This window comes from Chamaea fasciata, unplaced genomic scaffold (genome assembly GCF_029207755.1).
Source record: "Chamaea fasciata isolate MVZ Bird 193981 ecotype frontalis unplaced genomic scaffold, bChaFas1.0.hap1 SCAF_4, whole genome shotgun sequence".
NCBI lineage: Eukaryota > Metazoa > Chordata > Aves > Passeriformes > Sylviidae > Chamaea > Chamaea fasciata.
The window spans coordinates 3,010,268-3,026,992 of record NW_027094089.1 but is presented as its reverse complement, the minus strand read 5'-3'; the positions used below and the strand labels follow the sequence as shown (position 1 = coordinate 3,026,992).

Sequence of the window (16,725 nt, the reverse complement as noted above, 5' to 3'; positions counted from 1 at the left end):
GTTCAGAGGGAATATCCTGTGACTGAGCATGTGTCCATTTCCTCTGATTCTGTTACTGGGCACCAGTGAAAACAGCTTGGCTCTGTCTTCTCTGTGCCCTCTCTCAGGTATTTATACAGATTGATGAGATTTCCCTAAACTTACCCTTTTCCAGGCTTAGGAATCCCAACTCTCTCAGGCTTTCATGGGACAAATACTCCAGTCCCACCATCATCTTTGTGGCCCTTTGCTGAACTCTCTCCAGTCTCATTTGCAATGAACAGCCCAGAACTGAATACAGCACCCCAGGTGTGGTGTCAGCAGTGTCGAGGGGAAGGATGCCCTCCCTACACTTCCTAGCAATACTTTGCCTAATGAAGCTTAGGAGACCACCCAGGAGACCATCCGTTGCCTCTGCAGCATGAGCAGTGAGTCGTTTGGCTCATGTTCAACATGATAACCCAGAGCACCCTCAGGTCCTTTTCTGCCAAGATAATTTCCAGCTGGTGACTTTCCAAGTCTGCTTCTTGTTGAACTTCATGAGGTTCCTCTCAGCCCATTTCTGCAGCCTGTTGAGCCCCCTTAGGAGGGCAAAATGACTCTGGTTTATCCAGAGGGCCATCCCCATCATCAGCAAACTTGCCAAGGGTACACTCTGTCCCATCATTCAGATCATTAATGAAGCTATTAAACTGTAAAATCAGTGTCCCCTGGGGGTCAGTTCACCTCAGTCTGCTCATCTAGCATGTTCTTCACCAGCATGTCTATATGGATTCTGTTATATGGTGTTGAAAGGCATCCTGAAGTCTGAGCAGACAACATCTAGTCTCTGCCCTCATCCACAGGGGCAGTCTTGTCACCATAGAAGTTTGTCAGCTTGGTCAAGCATGACTTATGCTCAGTAAATCCATCCTGACTACTCCTGTTCTATTACATTGTGAGAAATCAGAATGTCATACATTCTCAGATAGAATCACAGAATGGTTTGGCCTGGGAGGGACCTTAAAGTTCCAACCCACCCTCATCATGGGCACAGACAACTTTCACTAGACCATGTTGCTCATAGCCCTACCCAGTCTGGCCTTGAACACTGCCAGGGAAGTGGGGCATACACAACTCCTCTGGGCAACTTGTGCGAGTGACTCACCACCCTCTGAGTAAAGAATTTTTTCTTAATATCTAATCTAAACTCATTCTCTTTCACCTGAAATGCCAGCACCATGCACTAAAATTAATTAGTGCCAGTATGCAAAACTTAGGCACTTGCAAAATCAAACACCGTATGAGTACAAACCACAAGAAAGCCCCACCAAATCTCTTTAAGGAGAATTTGACTTTGCAGACAAATACTTTAAAAAAAGCATTTGAAGCTTGCTTGCAGGACTGGGCTGAAGCACTAGCAAGCTGAAACAGTCCCTGTATCTTAGGGAATGACATGAAGCATAGCAGGAATGTGCTAAGCCTGGGCAGTTTACCCACTGTAAGCAGAGACATACCCAGAACTGGTCTAGACAGTTCACCTCCATGCTGGCAGACAAAGAATAATTCTTTCAGTTTCTGGGTATATATCATATCTGGTGGAATTCCTAAAAAATTACAAAAGGACAAAAATGTTTACCTGATACTTCAAAACATCCACATTGTAATAGGATGCAGATGGATTCTGCTCTGATAATTTCTTGAGGTAGAGAGTTATAGCTTGCATGTTCATCCAAAAGTCCTTAGTACTGGAGTCACTTTGTGACTGATCACTACAAAGGAAGATCATTATTAGGAGTGAAATATTACACCACTCATTCAAGAATACTAGACATTTGCAAAATATGCTTTTTCAGTATAATTCACTTTGTCAGATACAGCTCTGCTAACATTTCAGTTACAAATTCTCATGTCGAACAGTGATTAAACTTAATTTTGTATGAATTATTAATTACATTAAGTGTGAACTAACAAATGAAATTAAAAACAAAAGAACACACACATATGGTTTGATTTAATATTTCAGTAATTAAAAAAATACAGCATTTAAAAACATTTAGCCTAGTGTTCAACTTATTTCTCCAATAAATGAAAGAGAAACTGCTCAGCTGAAATAGATTTCTGCTAAAAAATTCCAGCCTTTCTATTTTTTAAAAAACAGCATCTCCAAGTGCAATTTCAACAATTATCGTACTCAATCAGTAACTTTTTTTTTTTTTTCATACAAATTCTTCCAAGTATGCTGCTACACATCTAAGAGGTAGTTATGTAAAGAATCTTATTAGTGTAATGATTGGGCTTTGAAATACACTAGTACATGGCAAAGGAGAGTACATGAATCTACTACTGCTCGTTTTCCATTTAAGCCTACTGTTTCATCATTAGTTTTGTCATTATTACTACTGTGTAAAGAAATTATTTATAAAATGCATATCAAAAACCAGACACATTTACAAATTATTTTTATGGCTCCTGTTATACTCAGCACAAGTTTTAAATCCAGGAATCACTGAGATTTTTAATAGTAGCAGTGGAGAGAACTAAGCTGAACAAGATTAATTCAGAAAATTAAATTATATGTAACTAAATTATTATATGTATACATATACATATACATTATATGTATACATATATGTATTAATTATATGTAACTAAAGCAACCAGACTGCAAAGAATTCTGATTTACATAGACAACAACTCATATTTTACAAATTATGTAGCTTACAATTATGTAAAGAAAAATTCAAAACCTGTATACAAGTTGTGCATTTGGAAGAATCTGCTCTAGTCTGCTTGTATTTTTCACCCTGAAGCAGAGCACAGCAGGAGATGGGTTGCTGGTGAAGACTTTAATAATCCCACTTGGGAATGATATTGTCATATCACCAGTAATCTTCACAATACATCTAGAAGAGAATAAAAAAATCAGCTTCATTGCAACTCATTAACTCCCAAGTTCTAATACTAATTTTAAAGCAACTGTAATTTCACAATCTTATGAACTGAATTAAAAACAGAAAATCAGTCCCAAATGAGGGTAATGTGACTATCTACTGTCAGTTTCAGCTTGGAAGTAAGAAGAAATAAGAAAGAAAAAACTTAAACTTTACTGTTTAAGCATACAGTAGTCTTGGATATTTTTCAAGCTTTGAAAATATGGCACGGCTCTGCCTGGGCAAGGCCTATGTGGCACAGAAATGGATGTGACAGGGAATGAAATGCTTTTGGCTGCACAAAATCACATGTAACACCTACCTGATAAAAATCCTTGTCATTCTCAGTGCTCTCACTGAACACATTTTTGTAAATCAGGTATATGTGAACTCCTGGCATTACAGAACAGTAAGCCACTGTTGTCATTTATACCCTGGGAGGAAAACCCCTTTGAATTCCCCTTCCAATGCATACTCATTCCCCTCCCGCAGTATGAAAAGTAGACCCATTTTCTTTTCTTACTGCAACTCAATACATTCAACACAATTTATTATTTAACTAACTTTGTGGGATCTGCTCCTTTAAAGTAGGCGTTAACAGATTCAGTAAGAGCTACTGCAACAGGCAAGGTGTCCTGGTTTCCGAGGCTGACGGGACTGGGACCGCGTGAAACACCTAGAATACATACAGTGTATAGGTTTAATTTTCAAAAAGCTTAATAGATTTCAGACTGGTTGGCTACATCTGTAATTTTCACAAGAGTTTACACCCATGTCACAGTATCATCTGAGGCAGTACTTGTAAAGTGTGTAGAAATATATAGACATAGTACAATCACACCACCAAAACACTGCTCAGCAGCCTAAGAATCCAGGTTTGACTAATGGCATGACATTACATAAACAAACATAAGGAAATACATGAGACAGAGGAACACTGCATTAAAATGGTTGCTGGTGGGGGTGAAGTCAACAGACCCAAATTGACTAGAATGCTTTAAAAAAATCCCTACTGTATGCTTTTTGTATGGAAAAATGCATGATAAAATGGTCACAGAAATACAAAGAATTCACTTACAATAAAAATGAACTTAAATGCAAATTCATCAATATGACCCCCATATAAGTGAACTGTTGAACATTTTTTTAAACTTTTTCAGCCAACAAACATCGCAATTCCCAAGCAGAAACTGTTGGAGAAGTCTTCACTTGTTGCTTGTGCCAACACAACACAATTCCAATACAGAGCTATAAAAATCAACCAAGACCTCATGATAAGGCTTTCTGAAATGTGCATATACAGTTGATGAAACAGGTTGTCATGGAATTTCATTTTTTCACAAATTTTCTACACATGTATGGAATACAAAAGACAATACTGGAAGTTTCTTCTTTTTTTCTTAGTGCAGCAGTGTAGTAGACAGCATCTTACTATGTTTTTTGTACCATGAAGAAACAGTCTGTATCAGATAGTATTACCTATCACAAAGGAGGTAGTGTCTTTATCTTTTCATAAACAAATTGAAAAATTTCTCTTTCATACCATGAAGCCGGGACGAAATGCTTCTGTATAGTATTGCCCATGGCAATTAAACCTATTTACTCTAAGTGGCTGTCCTTTCTGAGCTCTTTCAGAAGTAAAAAGGAATTTCAGACCTTGCTCTTCACAGAGCACCTAATATCTCATATTAGACCTTAAATTAAGAGGCTAGTGAATGAAGTAGTGACAGAAAGATAGCAAAAGAAAGGAGCTGGTCTAATTCTGCTACCTTGTACCTCTCTCTCCATTATAATTTCTCACATAAGGTAGTAAAATGTTCAGAATTCTTCTCAGTACCATGAAAATATTTGTGCAACACTTAGGCCTCCTTAGATGCAAGAGCTGTAGTCAAAAGTGTTGTAAACAAAATATTTTAAAATTAAATAATTATTATGATTCTGGCTAAAAATCACTGATTTGTTAATTTGTTTCAGTATGAACACTAGGTTGTCTTTTTTCTTTCAGACAATACATGGATCATGATTCCAAAGATTTTTCTCTCCCTGAAGACTACCAAGAAAAGCTGTGATCGTCAATAGTCTCAGGAACACAGAAATTATTATTTCAAGAGGCAAATGTGCAATAAAATAATGAGTTATCAATTACTAGAAATTCTGTTTGATGAAATACTGAACTCCAGAATTATTCTTCACAAAAGCCAAAGTGTACGTTCAGTGAACGTGGCTCTACAGTTGCTGAGCTGTTTTCATGTCTTTTTTTGACAATTTACTAAGGAACTACAAACAACAGGAGAGCAGACAGGGTTACCTTGTATACAGGGGTATCAATTACTTTTAAATCTTTTACTTAATGGCCTTATGTACATTTTTATAGCAATATTTCAAAAATTATGCAGAGCATTGCAAGCATATTCATTATATTCCTATTGGTAAGAGACAAATACTGCTTGCTTGACTGAAAAGTGAAATTTAATAGAAATAATAACATTCTTTTTACCTTTTTTAGGGAATACTAAAGCAAATACATATGTATATATATTTCTCTGAGACCTATTTGGGGAACTACATATGATATCACTTCTCTCTTCTTTGCTCTGCTCCCACTGTTCATCACCCTTTGACTTAAAAATTTATGCATTCTCCTAGAAAATAAATAAACTAAAAATAAACAAATTACTATACATTCAACAAGACCAAGTGCCAGATCCTGCCTCTGTGTCACAACAACCCCAGGCAGAGCTCCAGGCTGGGGCAAAGTGACTGGAAAGCTGCCCACAGGAAAAGGACCTGGGGGTGCTGGTGACAGTGACTGAACAGGAGCCAGCAGTGCCCAGGTGGCCAAGAAGGCCAATGGCATCCTGGGCTGTACCAGCAATGGTGTGGCCAGCAGGAGCAGGGCAGGGATTGTCCTCCTGTGCTGGGCACCGTGAGGCCACACCTCAAGTGCTGTGTCCAGTTTTGGTCCCTCAATTCAAGGAAAACCTCCAGAGAAGGGCAATGCAGCAAGGGAAGGGTCTGGAGAGTAAGTCATGTGAGAAACAGCTGAAGGAGTTCAGGATATTTTGCCTGGAGAAAAGGAGTGATAAGAGAGGGGCCTTATCACTCTCTACAACTGCCTTAAAGGAGGCTGTAGCAAGGTAGGGAACAGTCCTCTCTCAGGCAATCAGCAACAGGAAAAGAAGAAATGGCCTCAAGCTGTGCCATGAGAGATCCAAGCTGGACAACAGCAAGAATTTCTTCACTTAGAATGGGCTGCCCAGGGAGGTGGGCGAGTGACCATCCCTGGAAGTGTTCAAGAAATGACTGGAGTGCTTAGTGCTATGGCTTAGTTAACAAGGTGAAACAAACACAACTGATTGTCCTGATGCTGAACTTCATAGTTTTGTTGCCTTGCTGCTGAGAATACAATCCAGTGAAGCAACATTCAGCTTTGGGAGTTTTTTTATCTGCTGTGAGGTTTCAGATGGAAGGGAAGTAACAGCTGCATGAAGGTATCCTCAGTTCATCTCAGGCTGCAGCCCAGATCAAGGTTCCAGTTCTATCACCTTTGGCAGTGATAGCAAACCTGGCTTAAATGCTCTGCCACCAGCCCCAGCCTGATCACTACTACCAGCCCCTGAGCTGTGCTGACACCAGAGCTAGTGACATAACAGTGCAAATGGTTGCATTGACATCTTCAAGGTGCAGACCAAAACTGCAGAACAAAAGACTGCATCATTGGTCATAAAAAGGGCAGATGAATAAACTGATCAGATGGTTTGGGTTCAGTTTATGAACAAAGATCCAGAGAGTTTTAATACTGGCTAAACAGCTGTCATGAAAATAAAATTCATAAAAAAAAAGTACTTATTATATCTGTCTTCTAAGATTTGTATTATATGTAAATATAGAAACATTATTACCTACTTGTTTTAGGAGAATAAGGATTGTCAAAGTAAAAATATATTCACTTTACTTGAAAGAAAGTAGTAATGACAACCTGAAGGAGCAAGGCCAAGTTTCAGCTTGTTTATGGAGCAGGGAAGTGGATAGACAGAAGATAACATAATATAAAAGTGGTTACATCAATTTTTGGTGATTTCAGCAACATACAACTCGTTATGTAGTTGACATGTCAAGCAACTTGTATGTGCCAGATACCAGAAATATCTGGAAAAACTTGTTTCAAAAGAAATACAATTTTATTAGATGTAGTATATTAGGATGATTAGTTAAGACATAAATGTGCTTTGAGTACAATACCTGGTGGTGTCTCACAAAGCTTTTCAATTGTAGGAAGATTTCAAATCAAAAGATCATCTTCTATTACATTTAAATGAAACAAAACATTGCAAAGAAAACAAAATATTTCAAGCAAAATAGATGTTAAAAATTATTATTCAAAAATATTTTGCAAATTAAATTAAGGCTAAAGCATAAAAGAAGCACTCAATTATGCTTGCCTTAAAGTTCACTTGGAAAAAGATAATCAGAGTCAATTCTCTATTATTCAGAACAAATGGGGTAAGGGGAACAGTGGATTGTGCAAAAGTCAAAAGAATACAGAAGGTATTGCAAACTATATCCTCATGCCCCAGGTATTTCAGCTTTTTGCACCGCCCTTCCCGTTTTCCCAGGATTATTTAAAATTCATACAGTCAGTACAAATGGAACTGGTCTTATTTATTTTTCCTAGGCCAGAATAATAACCACATCAAACCACAGTGTCAGCACACACCTCATTACCTCCTGCCTCACCTATTTCACTCTGCCACTGTTTCCAACACACACACACACTCAGCTCCCCAGAGCTGGGGATATTGGTGCCTCCAACATTTGGTTCCTTGACAGCAGATCTGAGACCTGAGGATGTGAGCCTAGATAGACTCTGGCAACCAAAATATCAATTGTGTTTCTGTAATGCTTCTCAGTATTAGTCAAACTGGTGGACACTGAACTGTAAGAGCTAAAGTTGGGCAGAACTCAGTAGCTTTGCTTCTGCACAGGGTGGAATCAACTCCACTGCAGAACTCCCACTAGGTACTGAACAGATGCTCTTCTGAGCTGCTGAGCCTTACTGCAGAATCCTTGGCATCAATAACATTTGCAGATAACAAAATGATAACTCGACAACTTGATTTAACTTGTGACTAAATGTGTAACTGTGTTCAGGGATTAAACAGTTCAATACTGCTAAATAAACAAGTAAAAAAGTCTAAAGCCCTGCCCCCCCCAAACTAACAAAAAACCCCAACTAACTAAAAAACTCCCAATGTCTCCTTTTGATTTATGATAATCAAATATCAAAACCGAAGGGTCTTCCTTTAAGAATGAGAGAAAACCTCCTGAAATTAGTGGCAACCCATGAAGACTAATTTCCTTTTCATCTTAATCTTTCTTGTTAATTGTTTGTTTTGCTTTTACTGCTTAGCTTATATTCTTAACTAACTTGAAGAAAAAGATGCATCTGATTTATTTTTTGGAAATTGCAATTATGGAACAACAAACAAAATTAAAAGAACACAAAAGAACTCAGGTTTGTGAACATCTGTACTCATTCAAATTTTTCAGTATCCCTAAGTATTTCTGCACCTTGTCAATAACATCTTCTGAACAAATATATGATAACATGTTGTACTTGATGGATATACTAAACCAGCATACAAAATAAGAATTCATGGAATGTTAATTATGAATAATATTTCCCTAAAGAACATGCCATAACTGGATCTATGGTCTAATCTAATTTAATGCACTTTCCTGTGTCTCAGTGTCATTTAGAAGCAGGCATTGCAAAGGATGCCTGAAGTACCTGGACTCACATATGAAACAACTAACTCCAACAAGTGGGTCTCACAAACAGGTGCAACCTAGTGGCTGAGTTGTCCTATTTCTCAAGTAAGATAAAACGGTTAATAAAACTTACCAACTGTAGGTGTATTTGCTGCACTGAGGGAAGCAGAAGAGGATATAGAAGAAATGCTCTCTGCACGTGCCAAAGGAGCTGCTGGAGGTGGGCTTGAATTAGAGGTCAGTGGAGGGCTGAATGGCCTAGGCTGAACAAAAAAGATCACAAGAATATTACACAAATTGGTTTTAAAGAGATGAAAAAAAATAGTAAATAGAAAAGTTCTTATTTCATGCTCCAATCAATTTCATAATGTTTCTCAACATAGTTTCTTTAATGCTTTATCTACTAATGTTTTATCTATTAATGCTTTTAGTGGAAAACAAAGAACCTGCATTTTCCATTGGAGTAAATTCCATTATTTCATAGATTACAGTTTTTTGACAGAGTAGTCAAGTTTAATGTATTTGACTGTACAATAGTCTTTCAATAATAATAGAACACAGTATAAGAAACTAAGACTACAGCCCTGTGTATGTGTGGCAAATAAAGATTTAGAGAGCTAAAGCAGGGTTGCTAATGAACTAGAAGTGACAGCAGCCGAAGGCAACTAAAATAGTTGTGACTGGAGTACAGGAGCAAGAGAGGAACAGGCTGTAGGGCCACGGTTTTTTCAGCCCAGAGACCAGAAGCCTAAGAAGGGAATTATTAGCTGTCTCCTACTAGGTAAAAAGGGGCACACAAAGAAGTCAGAGTCAGGCTCTTCTAAGAGGAAGACCTACAGCGAAGAAATGCCAGCTGGACTTTGGGAAAAAGTCCTTTTTGCAACCTTGTGATAAAATCCTGAGACAGGCTGCCAGATGGGCAGATTGTAAAATTTCCCACTCTGGAGATTTTCAAAACTCAGCATGTGCCTGAGCAACCTGATACAATTCAGAAGTCAGCCCTTTTTCAAGAGAACTTAAAAGTCACTTCCACTCTAAATCTCTGGATGGTTTTAGGATACACTTAACTGTTAATGTATTTAACCAATGATCATGCTGGGATTAACCTACCTGAAAGGAACTGAAACTCCCAAAACATCATTTTGGCAGGGTAACTGTAGAATCCCAGAAGATAAGGGGCTAATGTGTATGTCTGAAACACTGATAGCTGCACAGCAGTGGGACCAACCAAGGATTATTGGTAATAGCAGACAAAGACTGTTGCTAAAGATCAAGGACTGTTGGTAATAACCAAGGATTGTTGGTACTAATAGACAAGGCCAGCTGGTAATAACCACAGATTGCTGTCAATAACCAAGGACTGTTGGTACTGACAGCTGAGGTCTGCTGATAATAACCTAGGATTGTTGGTAATAACAAACTGAAAAAGAACAAGATGTGGCTGGAGAAGGGGCTATGCAGCGATAGGCAGCACTCTGCCATGACAAACACCCTGTTCTGGCTCCTGCAGATAAGCACAAGTGCCCGCACAGCTCAAGTACACGAATGAGGCAGAGAAGTGGGTATGGACTGTAGGGGGAGATCAAGACCACCCAGGATCCCCACAGCCCTCTGACTGAATTCCAGAAAGATCTCAAGGAATGAACTGTGCATCATATCTAATTAGCATAGAAAACAAGAAACTTAGCTCCAGGGTGGGGAAAATCTGTCTATAAAAAGGTACTCCCAATAAGCCTAGGTGATACCTCCAGGACACTCCATCAGCTGAACAGACACTGAAACCAGGATTGGTGATCTCCTTTTCTCCTTCTCTCTCTCTCTCTCTTCCTGCTTATTTCATATGTTCCTTTGTCTCTTCGTTTTGCATTCTACCTCTTTATCCAGAACCCACTGTCATGTGCATATATAGTAGGTCAGGGACTAACATACCAATTTCCATGCCAAATGCATAATTTAATAATAAAGCTTTGTGAGTTTTGTGGACCCTCTGACTTCAGCCATTCCTTTCAACCACTAGCATTTGTGAACCTTAGGTGTTTCCTTCCCCCTAAGGGTGGGATGTCAGACTAACTTTTTTTTCCCCGTTCTATTGCATTTGTTGACTCTGATCAACAAATAGAGACTATGAGAATTGTAAAAGGAGTTAACATATAATGAAGACAACTAACAACCTTCTCCTTTAATCCAGATAATAGTAAATTTCAAAAGCAACAGTAGCTTTGTTCAGGATCATACTTTACAGCAGAACAGTACCAGATAAATTCTTCTATTTAATTATAATGACATGGAGAACAGATTCCTTGGGCTAAGAGCAATTACTACAATTCTGTATTGGAAAGAGAAAAGAATTTCAAAATGAGCTCTGTTCTGATCCTACAGAAAAGGAAAACAGCTTGAAAATATTTTGTCAGCTTTGTCAAAGCACAAGAGGAGAATTTTGTTTGTACCAAGAACATGGTGAAAACATCTTGCTATTTTAAAAGACTATAAAAGGATTTTACCACAGGAACATTTTTCCAAGTCAGGAAGTCAAGTGAAACCTGCAGAATACTAATATTTACAGAGGAAATTAGGCATGGCCTAGTCTGATAGGCTGCTTGGTTATTTGCATTCTTTACCACATTCCTTATCGGCAGGTGAACCCGCATTGCAGGCACATGCAGACAGTGCACAACCTCTCACTATCCTCAAGGGCAACTGCTGTGATCTACCACATCCCTTCTCCACAAACCAGGACCAAGTGCAAGGAGAAGTCACAACAGGGCTACTTCTGTCAACATACAACTGAAAAAACCCCCACTCATTTCCCAAAGCTTTGGTGATATCCCTAAACCAAGGGAGGTTTGTATTTAGAATTTTGCATTTTGAAAACTTCAACCTTATGCACGCACCATCAAATTAGTGATTTGCTTAATTAAAAACACTCTGCTGATGCAAAAAAAAAAAATAGTTTGGAACTTTGTACTTAGGTAAATAAATATTTGTTGTCATAAGATAGTTATCATAAACTATTACCATGCTTAGTTGGCAATGTTGAAAATCTGCTTATGTGATTCCTTGAACATTGGCTAGAAGGTAACTCCACGGTAACAGTGTAAATGAATGGTGTATCTAAAATCAAGTCAAAATGGCAAATAATAAAAAAAAATAATAATCAAAACGTACTATTTCATTAATCCCACTCAGTTTCCCAGTAGACAGCTTTGGTCTTGATGCAGGTCTTGGAGGGGGTACAATGGTGCCCACAGAAAGAGGAGTGGTGGGCCTTGCTGAAAGAAAGCAAATTTAAGAAAATATTAGAAAGATCACACTGAACATAAATAGTTACTTACTTGAGTAGAGTATCTGGAAGTGATGTTTCTACTAGAAGTTCCTATTGTACAAGTGCCATTATGAGTTACCACAAATCGTAAGTGCCTTTAAAATAGTGCCATGTGATACCCTGAAAAGTGCATCTAAAAATAGCATCATGGGCTTTCTCATTGCCCTCCAGTGATTTTATACCAACCACTCTTGGAAATATGTATGTAAAAATTGTTTTTGCAAATGCAATTACTTAATCTTTGACATCTCATTGCTGTCTGACATCCCACAAAAACACATTCCCGTTTCTAGAAAAGCAACACTGCATAGTTAAGAGAAAGCAATGCCTTTAAATGAATAATTTGAATTTTCTTCTTATTTCAAGCTGAATATTTACTTCACTGTCGCAACTGGTATTAACAAGCAGTTTAGTACATTCTAAATAAGAAGATGAGTTAATTTTAACATCAGTTGAGTAATAATAACAAAAAGAAAAATGAATCCGAGGCTTGCTTTTTGGAGTCAGTTATTAGCAAAAGAGCAGTACAGAATGCATGCTTGGCATACCCTTATTTGTATGAGCACAAGAAGACACTAAACTATAGTCCAGTAGTGCTGAAGATGATGCAGAAGATATTTCAGCAGCAGTGCCAGGTTCTTCAATGAATAATTGTTCATGGCATATAGAGTTATTGAAAAGGTCACTTTGATCCTCAGAAGCACAGCTGTTGGAAGAATTCCCAAGCAAAGCAGAAGAGGCAAGGCAGGCATTTTCAGTTTTAAAATGCAATCTTTGGGGCTCCTTCTTGTCTGTACTCGTGTGTCTAATTGTAAGAAGTTCATCAGCAAAGGAAATCCACTGACTTTGAGACCGTGAAAAACAGGATAAAGTACCGGTACTCCCTGATGGCGCTGCTGTAACACCAGATTTGCACAAAGCGCTAATGGTAAAGCCTGGTGAGGATGGGCTTGTAGACCCAGAATCTGTCTGGTGTCCAAGCAAAGACTGAGATATTCTACACCCAGGCAAATCAGTGGTAGATGAGGAGGAGCTCCTATTGTGCTCTGTTAGGGTAGCTGAAGGAAAAGGGAAGAATTGAAACTAGGACCAACAATGAAAAGATAAAAATTTCAATATTCAAAAAAGTATTCAGTATCCATGGCACAAGGATTACTAGCCAGCATGAAAAATAACTGCTCTACTAAGATAACACCCCAAGTCACAAACAGAAGAAAGAAAAAAGCCAGTCACATACCATTCATGCCCCATTCATACTGCCAACCATGTCACTTTCCATTCTTTAGTACATAAAAAAAAAATTATTGTTTATCTCTCCACTTAGGGCTCTATTTCTCACAACTTTCCTCATTCCTCTGACTTCCAACCTGCTGTGATTCAACTTTTCTCATCTTTGTCTTTCCCTTCTTGCATCCTACTCCATTTTTGGTTCCTCTCCACAGCATTCTGCTTTTAATTTCCTTCAAAATTATTGACTCAAACCTATCCTGTTCCTTCTGAAGGCTTTGATCCTCTTAGTCCTAGCATTTGTAATGGGAAGGTCCAACAGATTTGACTTTCAGGTGAATGAATGAAGACATTGGAGTCACAGTATTCAGTCTGATAGTTATTCTGTCTGTATCAATTTGTGTCTAGTGAGTAACAATATGGATGAGGCATCATCCACCTCATTTTTTTTTCCCTCTCTCATCCTATAGTCTTCTGATTGCTGAAAAAAAGGAGTTTTCCACAAGTATTCCCTGCACTTGCTGTTGAGTGTTGCTCTAAATGACAATAGAAGCAGAAAATGCAAGATTAGTCAATTCTCAACATCTTGGAGATCAGCAGAGCTAGGAGCAACAGCAGTGATAGCCAAAATCAAAAAGAGAGAGAAACACATTTAAAAGTTAAGATCATAAGTACAGTTGTCCTCTCTACAGTGGTCCTTTTGTCATAAACAAATACATTCTCTAAGTCCACCTAAATATTAAGAATTTTAACACATCTTTCCCTTTCTAGCAGATATTTTAACAATCATTCAAAGGCTTTAAAAATACTACTATAAATCCTATTTTAAAACAATGTGGAGATGTTAAGAACTATTTTTAAAATACATAGGATGAAAATAAGGATGAAAACTAATAAAAAGATTTTGAAATATCAAGAGCTAGCTAAAAAAATTTCTGTTGTGTTTGTTCAAGATAACAAAGTTATCTTAAGCTTCCAATAAAGTGGGATTATTCATGGATGACCAAAGATTATTTCTGTGCTGCATAAACCACTGTCTGCTCAAATACCAAGGTAGTTTAAGTGTTCAATGATTAACACACTTATAAAACGATAGTCAAACAAATGTTTAAACTGTAAGGGATATATACTGTTTTCCACATAACTAATGTATGTAATTTAAGTTTTGGATTGAGATTTTCAAAAACTTTAAGCACCAGCTTACTACTGACCTTCAAGTTGCAGATAAAACATTGATTTCAAGAAAAATACAATCAGATAAGTTAAGTACCTTAAAAAAAACTTTTAGAACTAACTCGCAAGTTAGCAAGCATTAGAACTGAATTTAAACAACATGATCTACATTAATCCATTTTTTTTTGCGTCAAATGTATTAGAAATTTGTTATACTTTAGAACACTTACTCTCTATTTAATTCTACAGATTATTTCACAAATGTAAATATCTTAGTTAACTCCTAGAACAACAATCCTTGACATAATTATTAATCAGATAAACTTTGCCAAGGCACAGATGTATCTGAACTTAATTTATGCCCATAAGACCCCCTATTGCACCAATTTCTATGAAGTGCAGGGCTCTGTGTATAATCCTCAGGGGCAGGACTCGGGTAGATGAGGACTAGGGCAGATGACTCCCTGCCAGATACAGCTAAGGAGGATGTTATGGATGTCTGTCATTACTCATCAGCCAAAGACTACTTTCTCCACAGTTCTGCTGCCAGGAGGAACTGTATGAAGATTTCCTAACTTGCTTTCACTTCCCATCCAGGCACAGCAATAAACACCAGAATACAGCTACAACCACCAGCACAACAAGTTAAGTATCCTCTGCCTTTCTCTGCAGACTCCAACACAAGTCTAAAGCTATCAAAACAGAGTGTTATAAGAAAGCACCATTTCTTTTCAGAATATCCCAGTAATATGTCTCTCTCTAGAATTTATTCTTAAACATGTTACCTCACACATGGTGGTTTCACTTGCCAATACTACAGACTGATTATGTAAGTCAGGATGAGAAAATTATGATAAAATCTGTAAGCCAGATTTGTTAAAACCTTAACCTTTAAGGAATAAGAATTTGTAGTTGAAAGACTAAGTTCTACCTAAAATCTGAAGTGTTATAAAGCAATGTTGATTGGTGCTAAAAGAACATTACTTAAGCCAAGAAATAACACCAGTTTTTCAGAATTCTCCTATTGATATGTGTAATCTTCCTTATTGTTCTTCAATCTGCATGATCAAGCACAGAAGAAAACCGCTAGAAAGCCATAATCATGAACAAAGAAGTGAGGACTATTTTTGGAATTACAAGTACTTAGTTAAAACTGTAAGTGAACACACTTCCTTTCTCAGGTGTGTGGGAAGATAAAATTGTCTACACTTTCTCTTAATTTTCTAAGAGAAAATTAAGATGTTGGAATAAAGATACACAGTAGGTAGACTGAAAAGAACTATGAAACTGTATTTTGCAAATACCGGGTTTCAGGAAAGCCTGCCAGTGTCCTACCAACACTAATATCCTGCAACCCAAAATTCCCATGCAATGTGTGCTCTCTCCCTCCACCTCCCATATGCCACACACCATCCTTTTCCTTGCAATACCCCTGCTTTCAGGATCTCATCTTAATTCATGTCTCAGTCCTGTCACTTTTATCCATCTCCCCTTGGATTATGCCTTCACATCTCCGAACAGAATCATGCCTTCCTACAGGAAACAAGTTCCTCACAGCAAAGCTCTGCAATGCCATTGTACTGCATAGCTTAACTTTCCTGGAAAGAAGAAATCTATTCCTATTCATTGTGCAAGCTCAGGTCGTCTCACAGTTGCTGCAACAACCTACATTTAATCTCCCAGCTTTACCAGCTGCAAAAAAAGGATTATATTCTAGATGGTAAGCAATTATTCAGTAAGTATGAGAAGGCAATAAAAAGGGCAGGAGCAAGATAGAATTCTCCTAAAATGTCTTGCACTCCCTCTTCCTTCTTGCTCTCCAGCTTGAAAGCCTTATTTACTGCCTTCTCAGTCATGTAACACTTCTAAGACAGGGTGTACTGCTTTATAAAATTCTATCATTTATGTATCAAAGCACGTCCCCTTGCAATAACTGAAAAACAACACTAGAACATCCAGAAATATGGCAAACGCAATCTCTACCATCAAATATTCTACCTGAGGAGGATGAGGATGCCAAAGAAGCTGAAGAGGAAGATTCAAGAGAAGTGCTGAAGAGTGGATCCCATGCCAGGAAGTCACTGTTCCCCTTTCTATATTAAGAATTAAAATTGGAATAGAAATAAAAGATCTATGCATTCATAAAAATCACAAACTTCAGTAGCCATTTGTATGTAATAATAATGTAATAATTATAATAATCACAGAATAGTTTGGCTTTGAAGAGATCTTTAAAAATTCTGTTCCAACCATAGTGACATCCACTAGACCAGGTTGTTCAAAGCCCATTCAAGACTGAACACTTCAACACTTCCAGAGACAGGACATCCAGAACTTCTC

At 37.8% G+C, this 16,725-nt stretch overlaps 1 protein-coding gene across 1 annotated transcript in view; it reads right to left on the bottom strand.

The window, feature by feature from the left end:
• Window positions 1–16,725, bottom strand: part of FCHO2 (FCH and mu domain containing endocytic adaptor 2) — an 84,943-nt gene that overhangs the window by 10,244 nt on the left and 57,974 nt on the right. Inside the window, exons 17-22 of the mRNA XM_066180729.1 lie at window positions 16,384–16,478; window positions 11,829–11,932; window positions 8,797–8,926; window positions 3,456–3,567; window positions 2,709–2,864; window positions 1,598–1,730 (exon numbers count right to left, since the gene is read on the bottom strand). Coding sequence (XP_066036826.1) covers window positions 1,598–1,730; window positions 2,709–2,864; window positions 3,456–3,567; window positions 8,797–8,926; window positions 11,829–11,932; window positions 16,384–16,478 — 730 coding nt within the window. The remainder of the gene's footprint in view (window positions 1–1,597; window positions 1,731–2,708; window positions 2,865–3,455; window positions 3,568–8,796; window positions 8,927–11,828; window positions 11,933–16,383; window positions 16,479–16,725) is intronic.